The 27,057-nt window shown below is 42.6% G+C and overlaps 1 protein-coding gene across 2 annotated transcripts; it reads right to left on the bottom strand.

The window, feature by feature from the left end:
* Positions 1–902: 902 nt before the first annotated feature.
* Positions 903–26,989, bottom strand: LOC122617089 (sodium-dependent nutrient amino acid transporter 1). 2 transcript variants are annotated; one of them, XM_043792780.1, is made up of 6 exons: positions 26,836–26,989; positions 14,285–14,938; positions 6,357–6,588; positions 3,453–3,598; positions 3,258–3,394; positions 903–3,192 (listed from the first exon to the last, which is right to left on the bottom strand). In XM_043792780.1, exons 2-6 carry the CDS (start codon positions 14,927–14,929, stop codon positions 1,416–1,418), a joined length of 2,937 nt encoding a protein of 978 aa, XP_043648715.1. In that variant the 5' UTR covers positions 14,930–14,938; positions 26,836–26,989; the 3' UTR covers positions 903–1,415. The 2 variants fall into 2 exon arrangements, with proteins under 2 accessions (XP_043648715.1, XP_043648717.1); XM_043792782.1 differs by lacking the exons at positions 14,285–14,938; positions 26,836–26,989 and adding an exon at positions 8,259–8,454.
* Between the last annotated feature and the right edge of the window lie 68 nt (positions 26,990–27,057).

The following is a 27,057-nucleotide window of genomic DNA, read 5'->3' as shown; positions in this document are numbered from 1 at the left end:
GCGCTATTAATGTATCGCGCGGCAAGAATGTATCGCATTATACGAAAATTGGTCAGTAATTGTTCAATTTTCATTTTCATAGCTCCATAAATCTTTAACTCCCAATACTTCTTGGTAGTAAATGCGTTGCGATGGCATTGAACACATAACGCATTTTACAGCCAGAACATAGAGGTCTAGTTATGAGTTAGTATGACCTTTTCAAATGTTGTGACTCCGAGTCAAAGAACAACAGAAATGTTACTTAGGAATTGGCTATAGTTTGATATTCATCTAAGCAAACACGTATTGAAATGGCTTCTTAACTAAAATAAACCTTGTCCTGAATATTGTTTTAAGTAGACTATAAAATCGTAAAAGCAAACCATTCCTTCATGTATTTTAATAAGCCCAAAGCTGCAGTATAAAGCCATTGTTAAACCAGAAGAATCCTACGCAGTTTCGTTTAGAATAACGGTTCGCAATCGATTATTAATTTACTGCCTTCACAAGCTTTCGATTTCGTTGGCGCTTGCGTCAGATAACTTGCTCTGCGGCTAAACACAAAAGTATTCTTAGCCAATTTTAAATACCATCTTGGGCTGTTCACTTGCCCAAATGTCGCCGGCAAAACCATTTTGTGCAAATTTGTAGCGAAAATTTATAGCTCGAAATATTCGAACATATATTCTAAGCTGGATTTTGGTAGTTAACGGCGGCAGAAGCAATCGCCACGATCCACCGATCATGTTCGAACATGTATGCTAATTGAAATTCTGGTTCCCCAACTGGAATCCATGGATGAGATGTTTAAGTAAAAGTTTTGTGATTAGCAAACAAATTTAGCACCCGACTTGACAAATGCCCGAACTTTGGTATTTAATGTGCATAAAATTGCGGGGAAACAGAAAACACGGGCGATCATAATTTACTAATCCTTCTATTTATTACATAAGATCGTTTTCGGAATCGTTGTGTTTCAATGTAACTTTACAATGGATGCTTAGGTTATGGGGTCATAAGCCTACGGACTAACTAAGAGCTGAAAAGGCTTAGGGTTAATTCAGTTAATTCATGGATTTTAGGCACTCGAATCCGTGCTTAGGATTAATGTATACTCATTCTTTCCACATTTCCTGCTCCTGATTTCCAGATGAAGAACAATGACAACGGAATTTTCTCGACTTAAGCTAAGGAACTAGATCGTATAACTATATCTAGGGACGCTCTCGCCTTTTCTCTATCTCTCTCTCTCTATTTACAGCTCGCAACTAGAAGATACACTTTCCATATGGATACGGTTCGTTATTCGTAGCTTAAGGTTAGGTGTGCCGTAGGTGCAACACGGATTACAGATACAGATACGTTTGTTTTGGATGCAACAAGTCTTTTGAAATGTGAATGCTTCGTTTCCCACTCCTGGTCCTCCCCTGATTTCACAGCTCCGTGGAATACTCCTCCGGATTGACGTTGAACTTCCGCCAGCAAATGTGGTCCGCCGCTCCACCGGACGTCGCTGGAGGTGGCAGCTTGTGGGAGTTTACATTCACCACCGAGCTGGCCGACCGCTTGACATGCACGCTGGGCGGCGGCGGCTGGGCAGGAGCGGCCAGGCATCCCGTGGAGCGGCCCAGCGGATTGCGGGACATGGCCGAGGTGTAGTTATTGTTGCTCTTGCCATTGCCATAGGTAATGGACTCGTTCGAGGGCATTATCTCTATGCGCGTGGCATGTCCTGTACCGGTTCCCCCATCGGAGAGGCGGCGAATGTAGACCACCTCACGATGTTTCTCCACGGATTCCCTGGGCGGTCGCATCTGCGTTTGGGTCTGCGGCTGGGCGGTCTGCCGCATCCTCTGTGAATACCTCGACTGCTTCGCATCACTGGCCTGGAAGGGAACGTATTGCTGCTGCGTGATTCCTGGGAACTTATCCACACTTATGTCCTCTTCAATGGCAGAGTCCCCAAACATGGATCCGCTGTAGTTGGGAGAACTATTGCCAGGCGTGGATGACTTCCAGTGCTGCTGATGCATGGGCGTCTGGGTTTGACCTCCGTTCTGTACTCCATACTTCGTCGCACTCGAGTACTGACCCTTCTTGATGGAATGCGTATAGTCCCGCGTTCCTCTTCTTCTCAGGGTGAAGTCCCTGCGTCCTGTGTCCTGGCATACGGAGCGCCACTGCTTCCAGGAGTGACGTGCCAAAGGATCCGCCGGACCCCACTCCTTTGCTGGCTTCGAGGCCTCGCAGATCATGCCAAAGAAGTTGTACTCCACCTGCCGGAAGATCTGCACACAGGCGATGATCACGATGACGGCCAGCACAAAAAGAATTGGCGCCCAACGTGGGAGATACTCCGCCAACACGTCGAACCGATCGTCGTCCGCACACCACCACACCAGAATACCAGTCAGTATAGCCGGACAAATGACCCACAGCCACATCCACACCCGGAAAATGGGACGACCTATGGAGAACTCGAGGTCTGTGTAGATGTTCTTGGCTCCGTAAATCCAAGTTATGGCAATAAGCTCGAACACCAGGGCAGTCACCACCATGGTGCCCACCAATCGCGAGTCCAGCACGCGGGCGATGAGGAAGTTGGGCGCCGCGAAGGAAATAACGGCCACCACCAATCCAATCAGGCAGATCACATAGTTGGGGCGTCGTGGCACCAGACGCGTGGAGGTATACACGGCCACCGTGATGGAGACCATGGCCGAGAGGATTATCAGGGCGTAGATTAGGGACGGGACCAGATGCTGTAGTAGGTGGCTGTCGCCCTCCCGGGATCCGTTCAATACGCGGTCGTAGATGGCGGTTAGGGGCTTCAGTTCAGCCATATTCTGAAAGCCATTTGACGACAGATCAAACTGGACCATGAACAGGGTCACGGCAATGGCGTTGATGAGCAGGTTGAAGCAGAGGTAAACCACCGAGGTTCTCACAGCGTCGCCTTTGTACAGGAACTTGCCCGTGACCATGGGCAGAGCTCCAAAGCCACAGTTTACCGAGAAGAGGACCTGCATCAGGGCATTGAACCATATGTTGCTCTCGGCCAGCAAGCCACAGTTGAAACTCCACAGCTCCGGGAAGTAGTGCCGACTGAAGGAGTTCCGCACTTCCCAGCCAGTGAGTGTGCAAAGCAGGACTAGACCAACTAGTCCGAAGACGAACAAACTGCGCCGCAGGATTTTGGCATTGTGCGTGCTGTTGGATAAAAAAGGGGCTTATGAATCTGTTACGAGAAATGTATTCTTGGCGTTTAATCTTACCACAACATGACAACTATCCAGAGACCTATTAGCCCCGCTGCCAGGAGGCCAAAGTACAGAGGATTGCGCCAAAATGGAGTTAGGAAGGTCAGCTGCAGGCACTCCTGTCCACTGGTTCCCGTCAGGAGGTATCCACTCTGTAGGATAAATCATTTTAATATATGTATATTCTTCTGGCAGAGTACTTTCACTTACCAATCGCAGCTTGACGGGTCCCGCGCACTCGCGGAATGGCAGGTCATTGGAGGCGAACATCCCGATGTAGGCCAGTGCCAGCACGGCCTGCAAGGACACCCAGATGGCCGAAAGCCAGGAGGCAAAGCGACTGATCATGCAGGCTCCTGGAAATATCAATATTATTAAAATCATATTGAAAATTTAAAATGAAGAGACTGATTAGAACTGATAATATGTATTTCATTAAAGTGAAAACTATTTACAACAGAAGCAACTTATATATTACTTGCTATAAAATCAAGTTCTATCGCATCATTTATGTAACAAACTTAACGGCTTGGTCCAAATTGCATTTTTAGAATCGGATGTAAGCTCCGCATAATATACGATCCCATTAAATAACCTTGCTAACGAACTACAAACGAGCGGAAGAGGAGGAACCCAGTTAATGAAATTACATGTGTGATTTAAATGGCGAAATTCAAAAGGCGAAATCGTACGTTTGAAAAGAGCTCAAGAGAAAACTAGTTATCAATGAGAACGAGATTTTTTAATATCTTTACATTAAAATTTATAACGTATTCTGCAGTAAATTAAAACCATTCGCCAAACCAGATCAATTTGACCTTAAAAACACACCCAAAGCTGTGAATTAATATATGTATTGTAAATCGATTGGGGGACTACCCTAAAACGACATTGAAAAGTGTCCGAAAAAATATAATAATGATTTGACTTTCAAAGGTTTTAGGGTTTGGTTCGTTAGCTCCATGAAAATGAATAAAATATTTTAATTAGCATTGTCTGCTGTACAGACCGCAACTGTTTTTTCTTGTTTACCATACACTTCCTCTCATTCAAATAGGCCGCATTGGATTACGTTTGCCAATTCCGTTAGCACTGTTTTTTATGGTTATATTGCTGTATCGATCAAGCAAAAGGTGAAGCCACAAGAGCTCGCATCTCATCTGACCTATGGATTCTGTTCCTCGTTCATTCATATACGCAATCGGCACGTGTCATGAATATTTTGCCTCATTTATCGTAATTATAGCCTGCGAACAACTCACTCATAAAACGCTCCACTCGATGAGTTCGCTGATTTCACATTGAAATGGGTACTTTAAGCCAACGTCAGTGGCTTGAACAATGTTAAGTGTTGCCTTCGGCCATTTATAAGTTTTATAAGCCATTTAAAGAGGCTTTAATGACAACTCTTTAGTTGAGCACAAAAACGAACTAAAATATGAGTTCTTAACTCAAAACTAATTTTCAAAAGAGTTCGTAGCATTTGCTTTTTATTTTAATGCTTACTGTACAACATTTAGAAATAAATGAAACGTTTACTGTAAAAAGATATGTTACTATGAATCATTATATGATGGAAATGTCAAACTATCCATAACATATTTTTAAATGAGTAGCCATTTATGGAAATCTTATGGAGATTTATATGCTGTTAACAATGATGTTTTAGGAATGTAGTTTATTGCTCATACGCACTGTTGCTTCGCTCGTCATGTTAATATTTTGTACAGTTCTTCTTGATTAGAAATCATTTGCACTACAAAATATTCTTATTCAAAAAAGGGCGATACAACGAAGGCATTCCTTTGCAGCCACCAAGCATTCACGTGTTTTGTTGGTGTTTTTATTATTACTGAGGTCTTTTCGAAGGTGTTGTGTCGTAATTTGCAGTTGTCGTTTTTGCTTTTTGCCATTATTAGTTGTTGCTCATATTGCTCATTTTTGAATTCGTTTGTTTCTCGTTACAATTGTTTTTGGTTTATACTTTTGTTCATTTAGAATTTGCCTTAAACGTCTCTATGGTTATTTTTTGTGGACGCGCCGCCGCCTTGGCCGCGATACCGCACCACCATTTTGTGCGCCCGTTTCCATTTCCGCTTCCGGTCCGTTTCCGGACCGCTTCCTGTCCCGCCCAAGCACTAGCTCCCTGGCAGAAGGGGGCGTGGCGGGCGGCGATCAGATTGGGCGTTTTATGTCACCACCAGATGTCCTTGTGGGCCCCCCACACGTTGTCCGTCTACCCCCGCTGCTGATGGGGGCGGCAACTGAAGGGGGCGTGGCGAGCGGGCTACAGCAGGCGGACGGTGGCCGCGGGGGCGTGGCGCGCCAGCGATTACACGAACGGGACACACACACCAATGCATTTTGAGGTTTTAATATTTTTTTGTACGATTTTCAGAGATTTTTTGCGGTTGTCCTGATGACACGATGATGATTTTATCTACTAGGTCACATTTAAGTAAGTCTTCTCTTTTTTTAGTGTATTTTATGTGTATTTTTTAGATTTTTTTGTTTGCATTGATATAACTTTGGTCTGATATTTGTTTTTCTCATTTTGTCATTATCATTTTCAATTCGTGATGTCTTAGACTTTTGCGGTTGTTGATTTTGCTTTCTTGTTTATTTAGCTGCTCCTGTGCTCCTGTGCCCTTGCAACTGCACCTGCACCACCCCCTTCTTTTCAGGGGGAGTGGCACTCTGTGCGCCTGCTCCGGCCTTGGCTTTTGCTTCAGAGAGTGAGAGAGAGATGACGAAAGTTTTGCAATCGTAACTTCGGCTACCAACGGACACAATTCGAGAGAGTGGGGATGAGACGGGATGTGCCCAACCGTCGTTGCTGCGGAATGCACGACCGCCCGCTGGAGGTCCTTGCAACGAGGATATTTAAGCTGTGCCTCGCCGAATTCCAGCTTGGGAATTTTAAGCGGGTGGACGCAGTGCAACTGCAGAGCTTTCCCCAGAAACTTTCGTCCTGCAATTGGGGATGCAAAAAGCTGCAGCTGCAGCTTTAGCTTTGGCCCCATTTTGTACCCCCAAAACGGGGGATGCTTCCGTTTCTGTGCACCTGTTGCCTGCCGAAAAGTATGCTACCCCCGCCCGTCCGTCGAAACTCACCTTTGAAAATGGGCGAGGCGCGCCAGGTGTGCGCCGCCCCCTGGCCCAGAAACTGGCCCACTGAGATCTCCAGCAGAACCATGGGCAGGCCGACTAGAAACAGCAAGACCACATACGGAACCAGGTACGCCGACCCGTAGCGGTCCAACTCGCGTGGGAAGCGGACCACGTTCGCGTAGCTCAGGTTCAGGCACAGACAGAGCACGAGCCCGCGGAACACCGAGCATTTCGTCTGCAATGAAAAGAAATGGGACAGGTGTGGAAATTAGTTTAGACAGCATTAGATAGCATGGAATAGGCACTAGCCCGCCTAAAGTGGACCCATTAACTAAGCGCACCAAAAATGGAACATCACCCAGTTATATTTGAATATCAATCGGAATTTAATGTGCTGCGACATGCTCTGTTACCTTATACAAAATATGCTTACCATATAATGGCAAGCTAAATTCTAGTTTTAAATGAAATTGAGCACATCTGAAAATCTAATGAATAAAAAAGTAACATGTGAATGTAACCACTTAATGTGAAAAGCTGTTCTAAGGTTCAACGCCTTCGTTAATTAGCGTGAATGGACTCAACTCCCTACGAAGAAAGTAAAAGTTTGTAATGAAGCGAGTAGTTTGCTGTCCGCAAAATTTGCACAGCTGATGAGAAAACCCAAATTTACTAATGGCTGTCATACTCGTATGCAAACCCATTTGGGTTCGCTTTTGCAAGTAACCCAGACAAATAGCGGCAGTCACAGTTGCCGCATCCGCCGACATTAGGCAAAAACAAAAAGATACTCCCACAGAGCTTCGCCGTCATTTCCGGTACTTCCGCTTTCGACTTGTGTAATTCCGCCGTGCTACGCTTTATTTTCATTAATTACACAATTTTGCTTTCTGTTTATTTGTCTTACGACTCATATTCCTCGAATTCCCCCACCCATCCACAGCCAAGCAAACTGGCTTAGTTCTTTGTGTTCGCACAGTGAGCGGCAAAAGAAAGTGCCAGTGCCCGCAGCAGCAGGGTGTCGCGGGGGATCTGGGGATCTTATTAAGCGGCGGCCAAAGTACCAAAATTCGCTCATGGCTCTAATAAGTCATCTGCGAAATGTACAACATAAGCCCATTAGATGAGCGCGCGCAAAAACATCAGCCAGCCACTAACAACGGTCCTCACTTTGCTTACTTTCCAAGCGAAATAAAAACAAGGTGGTAATAACCACCAGCGTAGCAACTGAAGAATACCTTGGATTCTGCAGGTATTCGAATCTGAACAATCTCATTAATATATTATTTTTAAAACCATCAAAAACTGATAATAAGTTTGAATTCATTATTTAACTCAAGTAAACAACTTATTAAACATTCGCATTATTAAACGCTTTTAGTTTAATTTAATCAAGAAACTGAATGACTAATTAATAAGCAATCAACGTACAATTTATTAATGTAGAGCTAAACGACTAAAACGAGTATTGTAAGATTGTGAATTTATGTTCTATGCTTGTACATGCTCGTTGATCAGTATCTTGTTTGCTTTATAATTGAGAAGCCTCTCAAGGCTCATCCAGCTTCTAGGCCCTAGTTTTGGTACAGGGTATCGCCAAAAGTCAGCTGGCGAAGCGCTTCTAAGTGAAATTCGCTCAGTTAGGCAAACGAGCTGCCAACAGGGCAAACTCAGCATCCGAAGGTAGCGGAGCGGTAACAACGTGACGCCCAGGTGAAGGCAGTTAATAAAGCGAAAACCGCACGGTGAAAATGTAAACAAAAAAAATCGACCAGCCAAGCGGCGTTTGGAGTTTATGAGCGTGCAGATGACGAGCGTTATATAGGCATAGCATATCATCATATCATCATCGTATCATATCATATATCGAATGGCTTATCATGCATGATGGCCCCCATCACTCACTTTTCGATAGTATCGGAAGGGTACGTCCTCGTGCACAACGTACAGATAGTCGGCTAAATACTTTGTCGTTGGTATCTCCATCTTGGGACAGACTTTGTATTGCTTGTAGGTGTCAAAGAACTTGTCATTTTCTTGCATTTGTTTGTTGGTGCATACAAATCAGGTTTTGTATTGTTATGCTTTGGATTTTATTGCGAGGTTCTGCGAGCAATGTTTCCCTCTGAGCTGAAATTTTAATTGCACTGCACTCGAAAATAAATAAATTACAATTAGCGCGGGCACTGGTGTGTATTTTGAGCATTTCGTATTTATTTTTTAAACATCATGCTAATTAAAGCCTCGACTTGGGGCATTTGTGTCAAGAAAATAACAATATTTTTATGCAAGTGGAACAAGTTATCACGTGACGACGACAGCGAGCCAACAAAAAGCGCAGACTTTTAAAATAAATTGGCAACACCTTCAGAGCCTGGCCCTGAACCGCTTATTGAATGTCTCGCCGTCTCGTTTTGTTTTTTATAGCACATAAGGTATTTATATTTGTATTCTGTATTTTTTCGCATTTTACACAAATCGCCAACGCATATCAATGACAGTTGTCATGTAATTACAGTACGCGAGCTCCTATTCTATATACAATAAAGTGGCTTGTGGTCGCGGATTGCCTGGAATTTGGTTACATTTCATTGCACAGAACGCATTCACTTCACACTTTTGCATTTTCCCCGATTGCACTGCGTTTCCTATTTTCTCTTGGCTGCTTTTATTTTTCCTTTTACTATATGTTTTTTCGCTTTCCGAAGCCTTTTGGGTGAGCGTGTGCACTCATCACTGCTGCAGCGTCGAGTTGCGACTGCGCAGACGACGATTTTGATTGGGGGGGAAATCGAATTCGAGTGCCCGAGGAGAAAGAGGAGAAAGAGGCGACCGAGAGATGGCCAAACAAGTTTTCCCCCAATAGGTAAACTTTTATTTGGGATCGCTCTCTGCCCGATTTTCCTCCGGCTAAGTTTTCATCTGGATGAAACTCGGAAACTCTGAGACTCAGAAACTCAGATGTTGCTTTTGGACCACACCGAGCGTGCGAGCGAGCGTACCTAACTGCTCTCTCATTAATGCAGAACTGACGACTGACGTAGTGCCGGCGGCAGCGAAATACAACAGCACCACCAGCAGCACCAGCAGCGGCTCCAAAGCAGCGACGGCACCAAAGCGTGGCTTTCTATGCACAGTGGCTGCGCAAAGTCAGCGCACGCCTCCGCGCATCTGCTGAAAACGCCGAGCCAACCGCACGGCTCACTGGGTTTCTTCGGAAATTTATGCATGCTTCTTTCAGCACAAGAAAAAAAACTTCACAACGAAATATGGAGGCTTAGTACACAGAGTTATTATTCATTAAGTCACATAACGATCACTTCAAACTTTATGTGGAAATAAAAACATTTATTCCTGATTCATGTTAAGATAGGTTGTGGTTTTTCACCCTAAAACGATTCTTATATAATATATTAAACTTAATGCAAATATTTGTTCTAAGTGCACCCAACTTAATCGTCACGGGCTTATTAAAGCTCTTCAGCATTCTAAGTCGGCCCACGCTAGTTAATTGAAAAAAAGATCAGGGAACACAAAGATGCTGGCTGAATGAAATTCTATTGCTATTGCTTAATGACGCCCTTAGGCCGCGTTCCCATGTATCGAAATCCATCTGCATAATTAACTTGTCTTCTGCACAGCAGGAAGTGGACACCGCGAAGAGCAGAAACCGTCTATTAGTCTTGGCTCTATGAGCCGCTTCTCATATAATATTAAATTTTATTTTAACACGTTCTTTGGCGCAGAAGAGAAAAGAGCGTGGCAATTTCTAATTATTATGTAAGCATGCGAGCGAAACTGGCACTGGTCGCGTAATTAACAGCACTCACTGTGTGATCAAAAAAGGGGGGAATGGGAAAAATTATCGCTGTAGCGCCGAGCGAAATAGGTGGATTGAATGGGCGCAAATGGAAAAAATAAATATTATTACCAGCTAGAATTTATATTTGGCATCAAAGTTCTGCCATATCAAGCGGAAGTCCGTTAAAATGCTAATAAAATCAAACCGATAGGCTTTGACTTTCTCAACGATGATCACATCAAGAACTTAAACACTTTTAGCATAAATAATTGCGCTTTTTTTGGCTTTTTGACGGTCGGCCTGTGCCTGGCATACCGAATGAGCTCTAAAGAGGTATTATAAATACACGAAATATGAAAAGCCATAAGCTAAGAGTCAGAAGTAAAAGCGTGGGCTGGGGCCAATTAATTGAGAAACTTAACCCATAAATACCCGCCAAGGTTTCTCTGGGTTTCTTCTATCGAGAATTGATTCCGTGATTGTATCAGAATGGAAAGGTCTTGTAGGCTGCACAATAATTACCTTCAGTGTGGTATCACCTGAAACTGGAGTGTGAAAATGTCCCCACAATGGGGCTGGTCACAAAAGGTGTCCGAAATAAGGCTATTGTGAGCAGTATTTGATGTTGAATAAGCGATGCCTCGACATTCTCTTTGACTGAACGGATCTGGGCACTGGAGCATGGACAAGTGTACCCGAGGAGTGGTAGTTATGGTACTCGCATCTGGGCTATTGTTTTACGACTTGGATTGCGTCTCGGGGCTCTAATCAGGGGCCAGTGAAAGGAGAAGTCATGAAGCCATGCAGCTGTGTGTGATATCGTTAACTCGTCAAATGGTCTCGGTTACACCCAAACCCGGTAGAGCAGTGTACCGTGGATTGCGATTGTATATCGTAAAGCTCAGGGGAATTCTGTCTGATTATCCACCAATGTCCACTTTCACTACATACACATTTCCCGATATATCGATGCAATTCTAATAGCCCCACGCAATTAGTGTGTTGCATCGAACCAGTTTGCAACTGACGTCATTTCTTATTTTCATTTCTTTTTATGGCCAAAACGTGAGTCTTGCCACCGCCGAATTTGCACCGAAAGTATCTGCAAGATTGTACTGGCTGCCACTGTGTTTTGTTGAACTTGTTAATCAGCGAATTGGAAACGAAATAACATAAGAGATGAAGTAACTGAACAGCCCGAGAAACATGCATATGGGCAGGGGTTTTCGCTTTTGGGTCTTGGGTCTTGGGTTTTGGCCACTCGCATGAGGCGCAAAAGTAATGGAAGTGAAGTGGCCAGAGACGAGGGGCAATCGATTGTGGTAAGCAAATTGCACATTCAAAAAGTCCCAAGTTAAAAGTAAAAATAAGCAACGAAATATGCGAACTGCCAGCAGACATGGAATTAGCCGAGCCCATTGGCAGATACAGTTTAAACTGAGAGACCATGAAATTGGTCAATAACTTGTTCATTTGAATGCAGGATTTCGGAAGCAAATAATTTAACTATTCCAACATCAAGCTATTGAATAAGTAATTATAAAATATAAGCAATTAAGTAATAAGGAAGGAAATAAATTAGTCTTATACAATTGTTGTAAATCACTTTGGTACTTAGGAAATCTATACAAAAAATACTTTATTAAAATAAATACTTAATCTTAATGTAAACCAAAACTAATCGATATACAAGAAAATAACGTATAAAGTTTTACTATAATCATGAATTTTATACAAATTTAATTGTTAGCATTTGCATTTTAAACATATTTTTTGAATCGAAACAAAACAAAAGACTTCGGAAACAAACTCATTTGCCCTTCGACTATGCAACACTTTACGCGCTTAGGTTGCAGTTGGCTTTTAATATAAAATCATAGCATAGTTTAATGGTGCAAATGATTTATTTGACAAATGTCAAATGTAGAAATGAGTAGGGTAGAAACGGCCATGAGAATTAATTAAATGTTATATGTATTTTTTAAATAGCAATAAAATAATATTAGAGGTATTTAATAATTATATTGGTAAAACATATTTAGTAAAATACAATAGGCTCGAATGCATAAAGAGAAATCAGAAAACAAGCAAATAAATTAAAAGAAATGGTTGTTACATTTTACGCAGTTTTAACAGGAAGCCGTTTTTTAATTGCCGCTAATCTGTTTGATTTCAGTAAGATAACCATTAAATGAGCTCCTACTTCACTAATTTGTATATATATAGTGTTTGGTAATCCTTAAGAATATCTCTCCCCTGTTATGTTAAGATGATGTAGATGAGATAATGATGTACGGATTCTTCACTTAATAGATATTAATAAAAAAAATTTATAAAAAAAAGTAAGATAAACATTGAAAACGTCTCAATGACTAATACCTCATAAGTTATTGCTTTCATAAATGTTGTATTAATTCGAGTTATCAAATTAGCTGCACGCACTTAGGTCGATGTGTTAGTTAGTGTGTGAAGCTAATTAAGGCCAATTAGCAGCTGTTCGACGCAATTCATATTGCACTTGGCACTTGCACTTGCACTTCCACTTGCAAACGGCGAGCGAACCTGGCCTGAATGGGTGAAAATTGCGGGAAACAATGGGAGAGCTGTGTGGATGGGAAAGACAATGGCCAAGCGACCAGCTGGGCCCTATCCGGTCCACTCCACTCCGATCCGATCCGATCCAGTCCGGTGCCCGCTGCCTTACTAACCCAAATAGGAGACAAATGCGAGCTCACAGATGCCGAAACTAGTTTTATGATCGTGTTTATGATGCCGCCGCGCCGGACAACCCTATAAACAATGACTATTAGACCAAGACCCAAGGATGGACTGTGTGGAAGACCTGCATTCCCCGCCTGGTTCGATCAACAAAAGAGCTTCAGGTGTTTGAAGGTTGCCATTGCCACGCCCTCTGCTGCAACCGAGTTTGTGTAATCTTGGGTAATCTTCATCTTGAAAACCATTCAAACACCTCAAATCCAACATTAGCAAACAAAGGGGGAGAGCAAACAAATCGCGCGAAAATTAACGCGTTTTAACGCTAGAAGGTATAACAGTCAGTAGAAAAAGTCTACAGACATCCACAAATCCGTTACACAAGTAGAACTGTAAGCGAGCTCATTACATTGTTATTTTGATAAGCGCATTTATGAAAATTGTAATCTACAATTGGAAACTAATTTTTGTTAATAAGTATTTAAACATTTCTTATATATTGCTAAGAGTCAGTTGCTAAGAGTCAGTTGCATTGGCTTACACAAATCGATCGATTGGAGCTCAGCAAAAAACAATATAAATATGATCTTGGGACCTGGGACACGTACACAAATTCATTCCGAATATTTTCAGCATTATTAAGCAGAGAAATAAAACTTACAGCGACTCGTGAGTAATCGATAAACGGAATCACCGGAGCTTTTTTCAAAAGACTCGCCTCACCTGATGATAAGCAAAAGTTAGCTGTGAATTACCCCGACATAATTCTTATTCAGATTCATTCTTATTAATTCTCAAAACATGTGAAGGAGAAGATGATTCCAATCGCTTCTGGCTACTCGGTAATATTAAACAAAAGAGGTTCAACTTGAGAGATCTTCTCTGATAACTTCTAAATTGCCAAAACAGGTAAGACCACCACTTGACTGGAAGCCAAAATAAATTGCATACACGAGCTCCGGCTTCGAAGATGAACTACTTTTTGAAAGTTCCACCTATCGGAATGCTAAAATTTATCTCAAAAACACTAATTAATATACACACATACTCTTATATTTGGGCACGGAATTAAAGACATGAGGTTGATATCCAATGAAGTTTCTTTAACAGCTTTTTCATGTGAAAAAAAATCATTTGGAATTCCTAATTCTGCAGAAAGGCACTGCGGTACATACTCGTATATAAGAAATATATTAATGTTCGATACTAAAAGTGTGAGGACTATCAAAAGTAGTAAAAACTTTCATTGACTGATTTTACTTAAATTTTTAGTTTACGATAATTTGTCTACTCAATCGTTGAGCCGTTAGGCACTAACAAAATCAATCAATTACTTTTCTAATAAATCTCAATGACGTCCCATATTTCCACCATGAAACCACGCCCCTCTTTCCCACCTGACTGGTTCACTCACCTGTTTGTTGGACTCATCCTCGACGGCGGGCAGGAGCTTGGCATTGCTGGCCGTGGTGATGTTGTGGGCGGAGGCCGACACGGAGAAGTTCTTGGACACCGCATCGTGGTCCATGTCATGGTAGCCACCCTGGATCTCACTCAGGGTGTTGTTGCTGCCGCTCAGGGTGACGATGCCGCTGGAGCTGATGCGACCGGAAGTGGCGGTGGTGCGACCGCCACCACTGTCCACCACGCTGGACACCGTGGAGATGCAGCTGCGAGTGGTTTGTGGTGAGGGCGTGACGGTGGGCAGGTCCGTCTCGTTGGCCTTGGCCCGTCGCATATTCAGCCAGGACATTCGCTGCGGCTGTCGGCGATCCAAGGTCACGGATATCTGTTCATTTCCGGTTCCGCCACCCGTTGGCGCTCCGCCTATATAGACGCATGTTCTCGACGTCGCCGTGGAATCGCTGCGCAAGCGGTTGGAGTTGTCATTGTGATTGCGGTTGTGGTTGTTATCATGGCGCGGCAGAGTTGCCATGGCGCCGGATATCTGGCGGTAGGTGGGCGTGGCCGGGGGCTTGGTGCCACTTCCGGCACGGGCTAAACTAAACTGTTCGGCGAGGGCCTCGTCGCTGCTGCGCGGCTTATAGCTGCTGCTCATCGATCAGATCTGCCAGATAAAGATAAAAGAACAGGAATGTCAGCTGAATTTATCATTTTGAAGAAATCTATAGGGGTAAACAAATTGGGGATCGAAAACATTTCGAGGAGTGGCACATAATCTCAAAGTATCGGATTTCCATGGAATTATGTAGAATATAACAAAAAAATGTTGGCCTTAAGAACATTTATTCTAAGAGAAATAAAATAAACAGTTAATCAAGTAACTAAATTGATTATGTAAATCAAGTTGTCATATATTTAATATGTAATATTCCGATATTTTTTATATATTTAATAACTTTTGACATTTATGAATCTTGTTAAATGGTTGATATAATTAAATGATTCAAGGATTAATACCCCATATTTATATTTGATCAATAAAGTGTCATTTACATAACAATGAGAACGTTTAATTTTTGAAAAGTTTAACCAGCTAAGACTGTCAACATTTTCTTTGTTTTGGTGGGTAAAATTCGTGGAAATATCAGAATGACTTCAAAGGCCCATTCCCCGAGCGAAATTCACACGCAGCCCGAAAATCATATTAAAAATACGATTATATCCGCTTTGGGTTTCTAACGAAATGATTCATATGGGAGATGAGATGGGGTTTTTGTTTTCGGGCCTGTTTGGACAGCGATTTACATGCGAATTGAACTGCGAAAGAGAACAATGTGTGTCCGTTGAACGGAAAGTGAAATGTCGCCACAATTCGCAGCTATGCGAAAGTGAAAGCCCTCCAGCCATTCTACTTCAAAGTGATGACCATATTTTGACATGGATTATGACATTGTTTGCGGAGATTCTTCGATCATCTTTTGTAGTAAAATTCAGCACAAATCAGAGCAAATCATTTTATTTCTGCTCTAGACAGGTGACTTTTTCGCCGCCGAAATTTCACTTGACTGGTTATTTTTATCAGACACGGACAGTGAAAACATCTCGGCTGAAAGTTGGCAACAATGAGCGTTGAAACAAAGTCGTAAAAACAACTGTTTCAATATGCACATGGCAAAATGAAAAAATGCATGAATACAAAATAAAAGAATCGAAAGACACACCGCGATATCAGTTGCCTGCTCTCTGTTTCACAACTTATTATTTTATTGACCTGAAAATGAGTTTCTCGTGCTAAAAATATTTCTGGCGATCCATTGACATTGTTTAACCCATTCTCTGCAAAGTTAAAAAATTAACCTTTATTTTATAATATGCAGATGCACACTAAAACTTAAATAACCTGTATTCCTGAATAGACAAGAGAAAAAAGGCATTGAATGCCGGAAAAACCCATCCTAAGCCTGAACCTAACTCTTAAAGTCAATAAACTGATATCCGTATTTGGGAGCCACTAAATCTGGCAATATATTTTCAAAAGAAAGATAAAGAAAAGAGAGAAAAGCTTTAATAATTATTATGCCAGCTACCGTCTTCGAGCCTTGGCAAGCCAACATATGCGGCTAATAATCATTAATTAAGCCAAGTGCTCAAATATGTTCGACGATTGGTGTTTATATATTTGCACCGCTGGATACAATACAATTCAAAGCCATGATGACTCAACTCGAACACCACACTTCGATTATTGAGATTGTGTCACTATATTAATGATGGCGCTTCTCTGCTCTTATCGGCCCAATGGCACACATTTATCTTGGCAACAGCAGCAGCAGCAGCCTTATCACAATCACCTGAAATGCATATTTACAAATAATTATGCATGCTTGCATAAATGGGCAAAAAAGGTTCGGTAAAATAAAAGCATGGAGAGAAGAAAACGAAATCCACTTTTAACATGCGATCGAGTTCGGTGACCAGCAAAACAATCCAAAAGAGGTCCGTATCTCGATCTTAGCCGAGTATTTACACAAATTTTCGCTCATTTACTGCTGTTCCAGGCCGCCAAGTCATACAAATAAAAACAGTTGAAATAAAAGGTGATCGACTGGGGATATATGGTGTAATATATCGAAATGGGTCAATAAAATATTTTGCAAAATACCCCATTTAGGTAAAATAAGAAAGAAACGAACAAAACTATCAAATTAATTATTATAAGCTTTAATTTTCGGAATGTTGGAATGTTTCAAGTATTAAAAAGAAAATTGTTTTATACTACGATAATGGTGCATCGTATAATCGCTGTAGGTCTTATATAATACATTTCTTTTGTAACCAACTGCAACGTCAATTTTAGACCCTTGAATCCAGTCTACATATGTAGTTTCCCTTAAAGTCCCTATTTTGAGATCAAATTACTGCAGCCAGCCGATGTTTATCCACAAACAGGCATTTAATGAGTACCGGGTATCGAAGTGTTTACGTCTTCGTCGGCCAAATGAAGGCACCAAAGTGGATGACGGCGGCGTCTCCGTCTGTTGTTATTGAACATTTGGCAAACAACAGTGGCGCCTTAGTGGCAGAGATTTGCATTTGCCAGTTGCCGATACAGATACAGATACGAAACGGGGAGAGATGTGAATGCCTTCAGATACTTTCGGTCGTCGAGTGTTAAGCCCACTCACACAGGGGCATTGAGATGGCAGACACAGATACAATTTGGGAGGAGTCGGGGCGGAACCAAAAGCGGGATCGCTCGACCGTTGGCCAAAGACTCGGAAACCCAGTCCGGCGGCACGGAGTCAAGGGATCCGGCGATACGGCGATCCGGCGATGCATCAAGTTACAAGTTATTAACAGGTACGAGGGCGAGTACAAGTGTTGCCAAGGAAAGCACCTCACCATACCCGTAGATGTGCCACACATAAATATAAGTACATATACATATATATATCTATATCCGTGCCTGCTTTTCTTTGTGCACTCAAACCGAACGGCGACAAGTACGAGAGTTGGGGCTCGGAAAAGTATGACACTTGATAAAGGTTCTGACGAGGGCAGCATATGTAGTGAGTACTATCCTATATATAGAAATGCCGGTGGTGCCACCAGCAACTTCAACGCCACCAAAGAATTCAGCCGGGCGTAACCACAACGCAAGACAACACAAGACAACTGCCACTGACCAAAGAAAACGCGCACATTAACTCGCCATTTAGCCTGTAATTATGGCCCGGAGAACCCAAACAAACCGCACAGAACCTCTGATCATTCCACCTTTGGTAGTAAAGTTTTTTAGCTGAAATTATCAAGGGTTCACTTCCAAGGAAACCTGAGAATCAACTGCCTTGGCAGCCATTATATTTAATGGAAAAGCAAATGGATGGATGAATCTGGCACTATTCAAATAGCTTTCCTCATGGGAAGCTTACGAAACAAAGAACTGGCAGATCAATCAGTTATTGAAGGTCAAAGTGGTTGGTAGTGTGGTTTGTGATAAGCAAATGAGTATGATACGTTCCTAATGGACTTCAAATGCGTATTTACAGATAGAATCAGGCAATGTACATATTCTTTGTACATATTGCATATTATTTTTATGAAATATATGCAAAGAAATTTATAGAAAGTAGATCCAAATGGCCTTATCAACTGTTCCTTTATTTTAAGCGAATAATATGAATTATTCAGAATAATTGATCCTGTTTTTCTCAGTGCTGCAACCTTTAACTTTAATAACATTCCCGCCGGATTACCATCAATTAAACGGCGCACGATGATTAAACTCAAACGCAATTGTAACGAGCACACGTGGTTGACCTTTGACAGGGCGATAGTCGAACTGCCAGCGAATCGAACGCACATTACGAGTATAAGAGTATAAGGCTGAACCTGAACCTGAGGCAGAAATGTCACAAACAACATAGTAATTTCCGTTTACAAACCGGCTGCGCTAATTAGTGTCCGACCGTGTGGCTAATTTGGTGATCATCCAACGGGGAGAGCAAATCAAATCAAGTCACAGCCAATCTCGTGGCAACAATTCATTTGGTGAATCCAGGGTATAATCGCAATTGGCATGCTGCTCGGCTATGGGCTGCATCTGTATCTTTAATAGGCGTATCTGTATCTGTATCTCAATCTGCATTCGAGTAATTGAAAGTCTGCGCTCGGCCTGGCGTAAAAGGAAAGTAAAAACTACTTAGATGGGTCTGACTATTTCTCCTCTTTCTTCTGCTTCTGACGGCTCACAGATCACAGCCACCAACGAAAGTAAAAACAACAAAGCCAAGATACTTGGCTAACTAACAACTACCAGCTAGCAGCTAGCAACTAGCAACTGCCAACTGAGTTGACATAGTTTCTCAAAAGGGGAAGATTATGTAAAATTATGTGCAAATTGAATTGAAACTCAGGCGACACAAGTAAAAGTATCTGCACGAGCGCGAGTACGAGTACGAGTATCTGTATCTCGGCATCCGCGCGTGTCGGTATCGCATTGATTGCCTCTTAGTGAATGTCCAATTCCAATCGAGTCTAATTAATGCTGTCCGCTCTGGGGACACGGACCACTGCAAAGTCTCGCCGGGCCACGCCCCGCAATCGGTTGACTGATTCCGATTCCCCGATTCCGAATCAAAGCGAATTTTCAGCGCTGTTTTCTCAACAAATTGTCACATCTGCGATGGCAATTCGAGTTCGTTTTTTCGTGTTAGTGGGGCAAAATAATGGAGATGTGATCCGAAAACTCGTTCGGCCATTATGGCTCTGCAAATAGCAGTTAGCTCGTGGTAATTACACTTATCCAGAGATCAAGCCAGTGGACACTTTTTACTTTTTCTGCCTGGTTTTATTGGACCTGTTTCGCGCGTGCAGATTAGCCAAGAAGTTGCCCACATCGACACTTGTTTGTCACTGGGTCAAGAGCATAATTGAAAAGATACACCAGGAGGCTCTGGCTCTGGCTTTGGCTCTGACTCTGGCTCTGACAACCGCAAACTCGATTCAATGGCTGATTCAGGACCGAGTTGGCCCATGATTTGCATAAATACTTCGTCGTGCTGCCCTTGCCGCTCGTTAATTGCATCATCATCGAGTCGCTGGCAATCATAATCGGTACTCAAAACAAAACTCTGCTAAATGTTAGTACCCCCAAACCATTTTGCTCCCCCCCCCTCCAGTTGCACAACCGAAGTTTCGCTTTTGCTTTCGCACAATGGCAATTATCAGAATCATTAGCAAATGAATGGGCTCCACCTGCCCCCCTCATTGACATTAGATTTGCTTTCGCAATCGATTCGAGCAGACAGAAATAGTCAAATGGCAATGAAAATGCTGGGATGCTACCGGAATAATTTCAGTGTTAAAACACTATTCATTCCAGGTGCTTGCGATCGAGTTCTTGAGCTGATAACCCGTTTTCAAAGAACTTTTACTTCGCCAAGTCAGATAGAAAATTCCCTTTACTAATTTTTCAGTTGAGCTTGATGTGTTCCCGGCACTTATCTAAGCTTTTTCTTAATTTCACCATACTGCAAATCCCAGTCACGTGAAGATAAGCTTTAAAACATAGCTAAACATTTCCACAAATTATATTGGGAAGTTTCCTATTAAACTGATGCATAAGTTATTGAGCTAAGAAAACAAACAGGAAAATATTTTTGAATAATTTCATTTAACCAAAATTATTATGTCTGTATATGGCATTTCAGAATTTTTGTATCCAAACAAAGATTAGTTACCGTGGAGTTCCGCGTAATAAACCAGATTATGTTCAGGTCAGCAATCACATACACTTTAAATACAGTTCTATTTAAAAATATTTCGTTTTTCACAGAATTTCAATGAACTTCTTTCCACTTCTTATGGCCAGCCTAAGGTTGAGCCGACATTCATTCATCACTTGTTAGGAAGTAGATAATTTGTATTCAAGTCGGCTTCTGCTTTTTTTCGGGCAACAAGCGAAACTGGAACTGGTAATCAGAGACGTAACTCCGATCCAAGTGGCTCATTTGAATGCTCCATAAAGGGCAATTGCCACACGGCGAAATGGGAATCATTGAGCCACGGGAGCCGTCATCAATTCCGATTCAATAGCGCACAAATTCATGGAAATTACGTTCTCACACACGCGATAAAAAGCAGACAAAACAACGAAAAACATTGAAAATGCGAAGTACAAATACAAAGCGTTTTGCGGTAACAGAAAAACTAAGCGACGACTACGACAGGTTCGGCGGTACTGACGGACTGCCGACTGACTGGCTGACTGGCTGAACCGAGCGAATCGACTGAGAGCGGAACTGCGATGAGCCGGGCTGAGCAGAGCCACAGGCTTGGATAACATACCTGGCAGGTAGCGACGGAGCTGAGCGGTACAACACGTGTAACGGCTAAATGTATCTGCCAGATACACAGCTCCTAGCCCATCCGATCGGGCGTCTGGTAATCGCTGTAATATCAGCGAAGCACGCAAACCAATTCAAGATAACTCTGGAGAGAGGGGCTCTCTATTTGACCATATCCTGCACGCGAAAAAATCATATTGGCTTTCAGCTTGGATCTGCTCACAATAATCGATTTGTATTATATGTATCTCTTAAGTCTTCAGAACCAGAGAGAGTGATAAGTCACTCTCTTCTCAACGTTCGAAATTACGTACTTTAGTCCCTAACAAATTCATAGATCTAAAATTGTGTTTCTACCCTTAAATGCCATATTTTTGACAGTTGCTTGTGATCAGCTTTAGTTAGTTGATTCAGCCTTGCGAGAACTACATTATTTTTCGCCGTGTACCCAGCACATAGGAACAAATATCCGAGTCCCGAAACTGCGTTTCATTGAGGGAGGGAAACCTTCGAACCTCGGCCAAAGAAGCCGCACAACAAAGAACAAGGCGAAGCGAAATGCTCATAAACAGGAAATTAATCACTCGAGTGTGTGTACAATGCGCCGATTCCCATTCTCAGGCCCTCAGGTAGGAGTAGATGTATCTTGGGCCGAGTTCCTGCTCCTGCTGGCGGAAAAGGACGAGGTCGCAAGGAAGTGAGAATTCGAGGGCTAGCGCAAGGTAAGGTAGAACGAGGGATTCCCATTTGCCAAGGTCGCTCAGGTCTCAGGTATTACAACTTCATTCGCTGCGTGCAATTTAATTCTGTTTATTTTGACTTTTCGATTGTTCGGCACAGTGCAGCATAAAAGCGATCGTAAAAAAATTCCCAGGTAGTGCGACGCTACTGGCATAATGCTAATGAGTTCCTAGTTTGAGTTTTTCTTAACGATGATTCAATGGCGGGCCCAGAGATTCTTAGCCAATAACTAATTACAATTGGAGATGTTGCCACTTTCAGAGGAGGTGGAGAAGGCAGAGTTACCGGTTTCCGGCTCATTTCTAATTATAAATCACACAACTCAACAATTACTTTTAATATTAATTCAGCATGCACCCAGCAAATATTTCATGGCCCCAGAACATTTGCGCCTCACCAATAGTTCCTCATGAGCTGGGGTTAAAAAAGAGGGCCTAAACAGCTTTTGATACGAAAAACGTGCGAGTGCTTTGTGTTGTTTTGATTTTTTGTTCTACTCAGAAATTAATGAGTTAAGGAAACCATCATTGGAGCTTCAAAAAAAGAGCTTAGCAATATTGATGTTATTTAATCTGATTTCTGATTTATTTTTCTCCATTCAGCTTGTTTTCTAAGAAACTCAGTCTCTATTTGTTATTTGTAATCCGCAGATTTGAATTCCGATTTTTGCTAATGGGATCTTTACTTGGAAATTCGAAAATGCGGAATCCCACATCAAGACTTCTAAAAGTACTTAACAAATATAAAACATGTCAATAATTTTAAAACAGAAGCTAACACACTTTTTGCCTTAGATAATTCCCTAATTTGATAATTTTGTCTTCCCGTGCACTGCTGATTTATGCAGACACTTTCGTCACACCTGAGCTTCCCAGGTAAAAACTCTTTTTTCAAAGACCTCAAGGCAGTTGAGCTTCATTTTTTGGGGTTGGGAGGAGGGGAGAGAATGGAATAATCTTTGTAGCCACATTAGAACCAGGCACATCAAAGCGAGGAAACTGGTCTATGTGTAATGTAAGACACGAGTTCGTCCACTGCCACGATCACGTTTGCATGGTGAAAACAAACCAAACCAGACGAGCAGACACTCGAAAAAAAGGGGACGATAGCCAAGTCGGCTTGCCAAGTAACCTGTCAGTTACCAAAATGAGTGCAGAGCCATTTTCCGCAGCATGCTTTACTAAGCCCCACATTACGCTTTTTGTTTTGTGTTTTTGCTATTTCCCAGCCGCCTTTTGGCCACTTTCTAGCAGCAGACTGGAAGACTCTAAGAACCAAACAGCCGAGCAAATTGCACCACTTTGCGGCGTTCTGGTGGCGAGTCGGCCCAGGGGCATCGTTACCATGGCCATTACCGGCTGCAGTGTACCTTACTGACACCATAAATGGTCCACCAGTGCCAGTCGCCAGTCCCCAGCTACGGAGCTATGTGCTCTAGGTCCAAAGAGGGCCTTTCCACGAATGTGAGTCTCTGGAGTTACTTTCCACCTGTGTTGCGTGGCGGCAATCGAGCTGCGAAATCTGCAACTCTACTCCCAATCGAATATGACGTGCTCGGGCGTTTATTCTTTCATCGTTTCTAAGACCCAAGTCGACGCGATATCGCAGTCTTTTCTCTTGGCTTTTCTTAGAGGTAAGCTGGACGGAGAAAAGAACAATAGATTGTTGCTCAAGAACTAAGATATTATTCTTAAAATGAAGACATTAACTAACGAGGTTCAATCAGTTGTAATAGATCTGTCTGCGGTACTTCCTAATTTCACTTCACAATGCTTAGGAAGGTCTCTTGCACCCAATATGTACATATTGTACTATAATAAGTCGAAGCTGGAAGTTAACTTTGCAACTTTGTAGCGTAAAAGTTAGAAGGAATTAATCTTCATTTTGACTCTCATTTCATTCATTTCCTTCTGTTCTTTTGAAGACCAAATTCATCAGCAAGACAAGGCATTTATTTATTTATCAGTTTCTAAACAATAGAATTTTACTTTTTAACTTCTTCTTGAGATCGGGAAGGGCATTTTGCCCCTTTTAATTCGGTTACAACGGCTGTAATGGGTTCACACAGTTCACATGGCTCATGGATGCGAGAACACGACAGCCATAAATAAAGATTCACCCACCTCACCGGGGTGAGAGGCAGGTATTATGTGGCATCTGGCTGGCTATATTCAGATTCAGTTAGCACTTGCCGTAACTCTTCTCGCCTTTATTTTTATTTATTTCAGAGTGACTTCATTTTCTCAGGCCTGAGCCGAGTTATCTGAGTCTGAGCCTGAGCCGGTGACATGCAACCCCCGTTTCGGCCTTTTTATACACTTTTTTTATCGTATAACGCTCCATTGTTTGGAACAATGTGCGCCGCACACTCTTTTTTCCACATGCATTATAAAACAAGCACATAACTATACTAGCTAGCACCTGTATATTATATATGTAGGTGTTTCATATGCACATAGCACACTTACGGCGCTTATTGTTTGAGCTTTTCCGATTGCCAAACACCCCGAAAATATTAAGAAAATACTTGAGCACGTATGGCGCAGATTAGGTGCCAAGTACACCGGGGGTCAGTTCTGCTGATGACAGCAGCGCTGGAAAATGTGGCATTAATTAGTCTAGGTCTAGGGTATAGAGAGTAGAGTCTAGACCCCAGTCCGATCGCGAAATAACGGTCAGTTGGGCGGGCTAAAATGAAAATGTGCGGCCCACAGCGAGCCATATTGCAGTTGCCAGAGAAAAAAACAAGAGGCGAAGAGGAAAATAAAGAAAGAAAGAACGAAAGGTAAGAAAAACTGCCTCTGGCAGCTAACCTCAAGTAAACTTGGGTTCTGGTTCAGGCCAAAACCGGAGAGAGATGGTGAAAAAAACCTGATGACTCAGTCACGAAGCACAATGTTGATGGCTTCCCCCTCGGGAAACTGGCGGAAAGTCCGTATAGCGGCAGTGGGCGAGCTGTGGGTGGGGGCACCTTCCTCTATTGCAGTCTTACTGCAGCTGAGTAAAATATTGAAACAAACGATAATGGGCAAGTGCAAATGTTCAGCGAGCGATGCATTCTGCGGCGGATATTGCACGGCCATAAGCCATTTCCCCTGTAAAAATGCTCAGTGTGCCACGCAAACAGGTAAACACTCTATTTAGAACGAAAACAAGAGTGACTTTGACGTACCTTCGTCGCAGTTATCAAGTGCTAAAATGTACGCAAATAAATGAGCGCAAATAAACGCGTTTTTGGTTCTAACTGCTCTTGAGTATAGTTAGATTTTAGGCAGCTCCAACTGCTATTTCGATACCCGTCATCCTCCTACAACAGTTTGTTCATAAATACTGTTCAGCTGAAAATGAAATCTTTCGTCTCGTAAACACTTACATTACGTTCTTATATAATATTATTGTGTAAAACGACTAAGTGAGTTGTGGAACATTGGTTCTCTACGGTTATCAAGTGCGAAAAATATTTACTCAGCATGCAAACAATAAAGTGGAACGACAATTAAAATAAACAAATACGAATTTCAATGGGGGCAATCAGTGAAATTAAATAAGGTTTGCTTATGTACTAGTATATCAAATGAGAACTTTGATATCGCCGCAATGGAAGAGGGGTACAGTGATGACATCTGACACTATACTCGTATTCATTCATACGCAAACTTTGAGTGAATTCAGCTGGCACTCACTGTCACTGGGTAATATGCATATTTGCAAAATTATACTTCAAAGTTGGCATTGAAGTAACCAGATACGGGCTTTCTAAAACTAAAACTGAATTTTCTAACCTACACATTCACAAAAAGGTATTTATCACATCAACAAGTTCATGCTGCTAGCCCAGTGAGGCCACTCATCCCTGATGTCTTCATGACTCAAGATCACCTCGGTGATTACAATATTTACTGATGACATAGATAACTCTGCCACTTAATCACACCACATAGTCAGTCGCAGCCTTATCGCCCCTTATCCGTTTCTTCCACAACAATTACAGTGGCTTTCGAAATCCGTATCGAAGGGCCAAAGAGTTGAGTGCGGGCTGAACTAGCTAATTATAGCGGAAGTCGAAAATGCACCGCCAATATCATTGGCATAATAGCATTGAACTTGCCAGACGATCGCCGAGCGATCGCGATCGCGACCGACTGACTTTCCAGGGGCTTATCAAGGTGGGCCAGGTTTCGGCGAAGCTTCGTTAAAATACACGGCAAGAGCAACTGTGACGACCGCCAGTTAAGTCTAAAACAAAAGTCAGTTGGTGAAGAGGAATGGTGAGCAAGGAAAAACCGTGGAAATGCGAAGTGATCCCGAACGAGCTGTGGTATAAATAAGCTTGTTTTGGCACAATCTAAAACTAAGTAGAGGTATTATTATCCATTATTAATCCTAAGCTTTTCCCGAAGGCGATATGAAGAGGCAGTATTTCAACACCTCATTAGGCGCTTAAAAGAATTGTCTTGTTTTATGCGTTTCGTAGCCGATGGGTTTTCCATGACGAACAGCCATAAAAATGTAAATGTCTTCTGTTAACCGGTATCCACTGTACTACACGCTGCCGAAAAAGTGGAAGAACATGAGCACGGGAGCGCACGAAAAGCACAAAAAGCGGGGAACGTGTGTGCATGAGAAATGCAAGGCAGAGGGCGAGACAGGCTAAGGTAAGGAATGGAACGGCTGGAGGAGATGGATGGTGGATGGTGTGGGGGATGGGGGTCAAGGGAAGGTAGGGAGAACCGAGTCAGGAGCGACAACCGCAGCACGAAACTGGTCGGACGGGTCGCCATGGTGGCCATGTTTATGGGACAGCCCAGACAGGAGGGAGGATCACTTCGGATCGGATCGGAACGGAACGGCGGTAGTCTAACTTTTTGTTCTCCCTGACGGAGCTTCATAAAATATGCACCACATTCAGTCGCATGCGTTGCGGCTTCTTCCATTTTCTATTTTCCATTATCCGTTTGCCATTTGCAATTACCATTTGCATTTCACGGAGTTATCAACACGGCACATGAGCACACACGGAAACACGTACGGCTAGAACAATTTAAAATACACGAAATAAAATGCTTATAATGCAGTTGAGGAAACGACGCGGACGGGCGACAACCGATGCGAAAGAGGCGCGCGACTTGACTGGGAGCTCCAGCCCGAACTCCAACTGCTGGCGACCGAAAAGCCACCCCGGAAAGCTCGCTTT

The sequence above is a fragment of the Drosophila teissieri genome, chromosome 3L (genome assembly GCF_016746235.2).
Source record: "Drosophila teissieri strain GT53w chromosome 3L, Prin_Dtei_1.1, whole genome shotgun sequence".
Taxonomy (NCBI): Eukaryota; Metazoa; Arthropoda; class Insecta; order Diptera; family Drosophilidae; genus Drosophila; species Drosophila teissieri.
This window is presented reverse-complemented; position numbering and strand designations above follow the sequence as displayed.

Bases quoted from the DNA above. Each gene is read 5' to 3' on its own strand.
- LOC122617089 (XM_043792780.1), bottom strand. From the start codon at position 14,929: ATGAGCAGCAGCTATAAGCCGCGCAGCAGCGACGAGGCCCTCGCCGAA. The intron at 3,599-6,356 runs GTGAGTTTCGAC...TGATATTTCCAG, and splicing joins CGCCTCGCCCATTTTCAAAG to GAGCCTGCATGATCAGTCGC. The intron at 3,395-3,452 runs GTAAGTGAAAGT...TTTATCCTACAG, and splicing joins GACCCGTCAAGCTGCGATTG to AGTGGATACCTCCTGACGGG.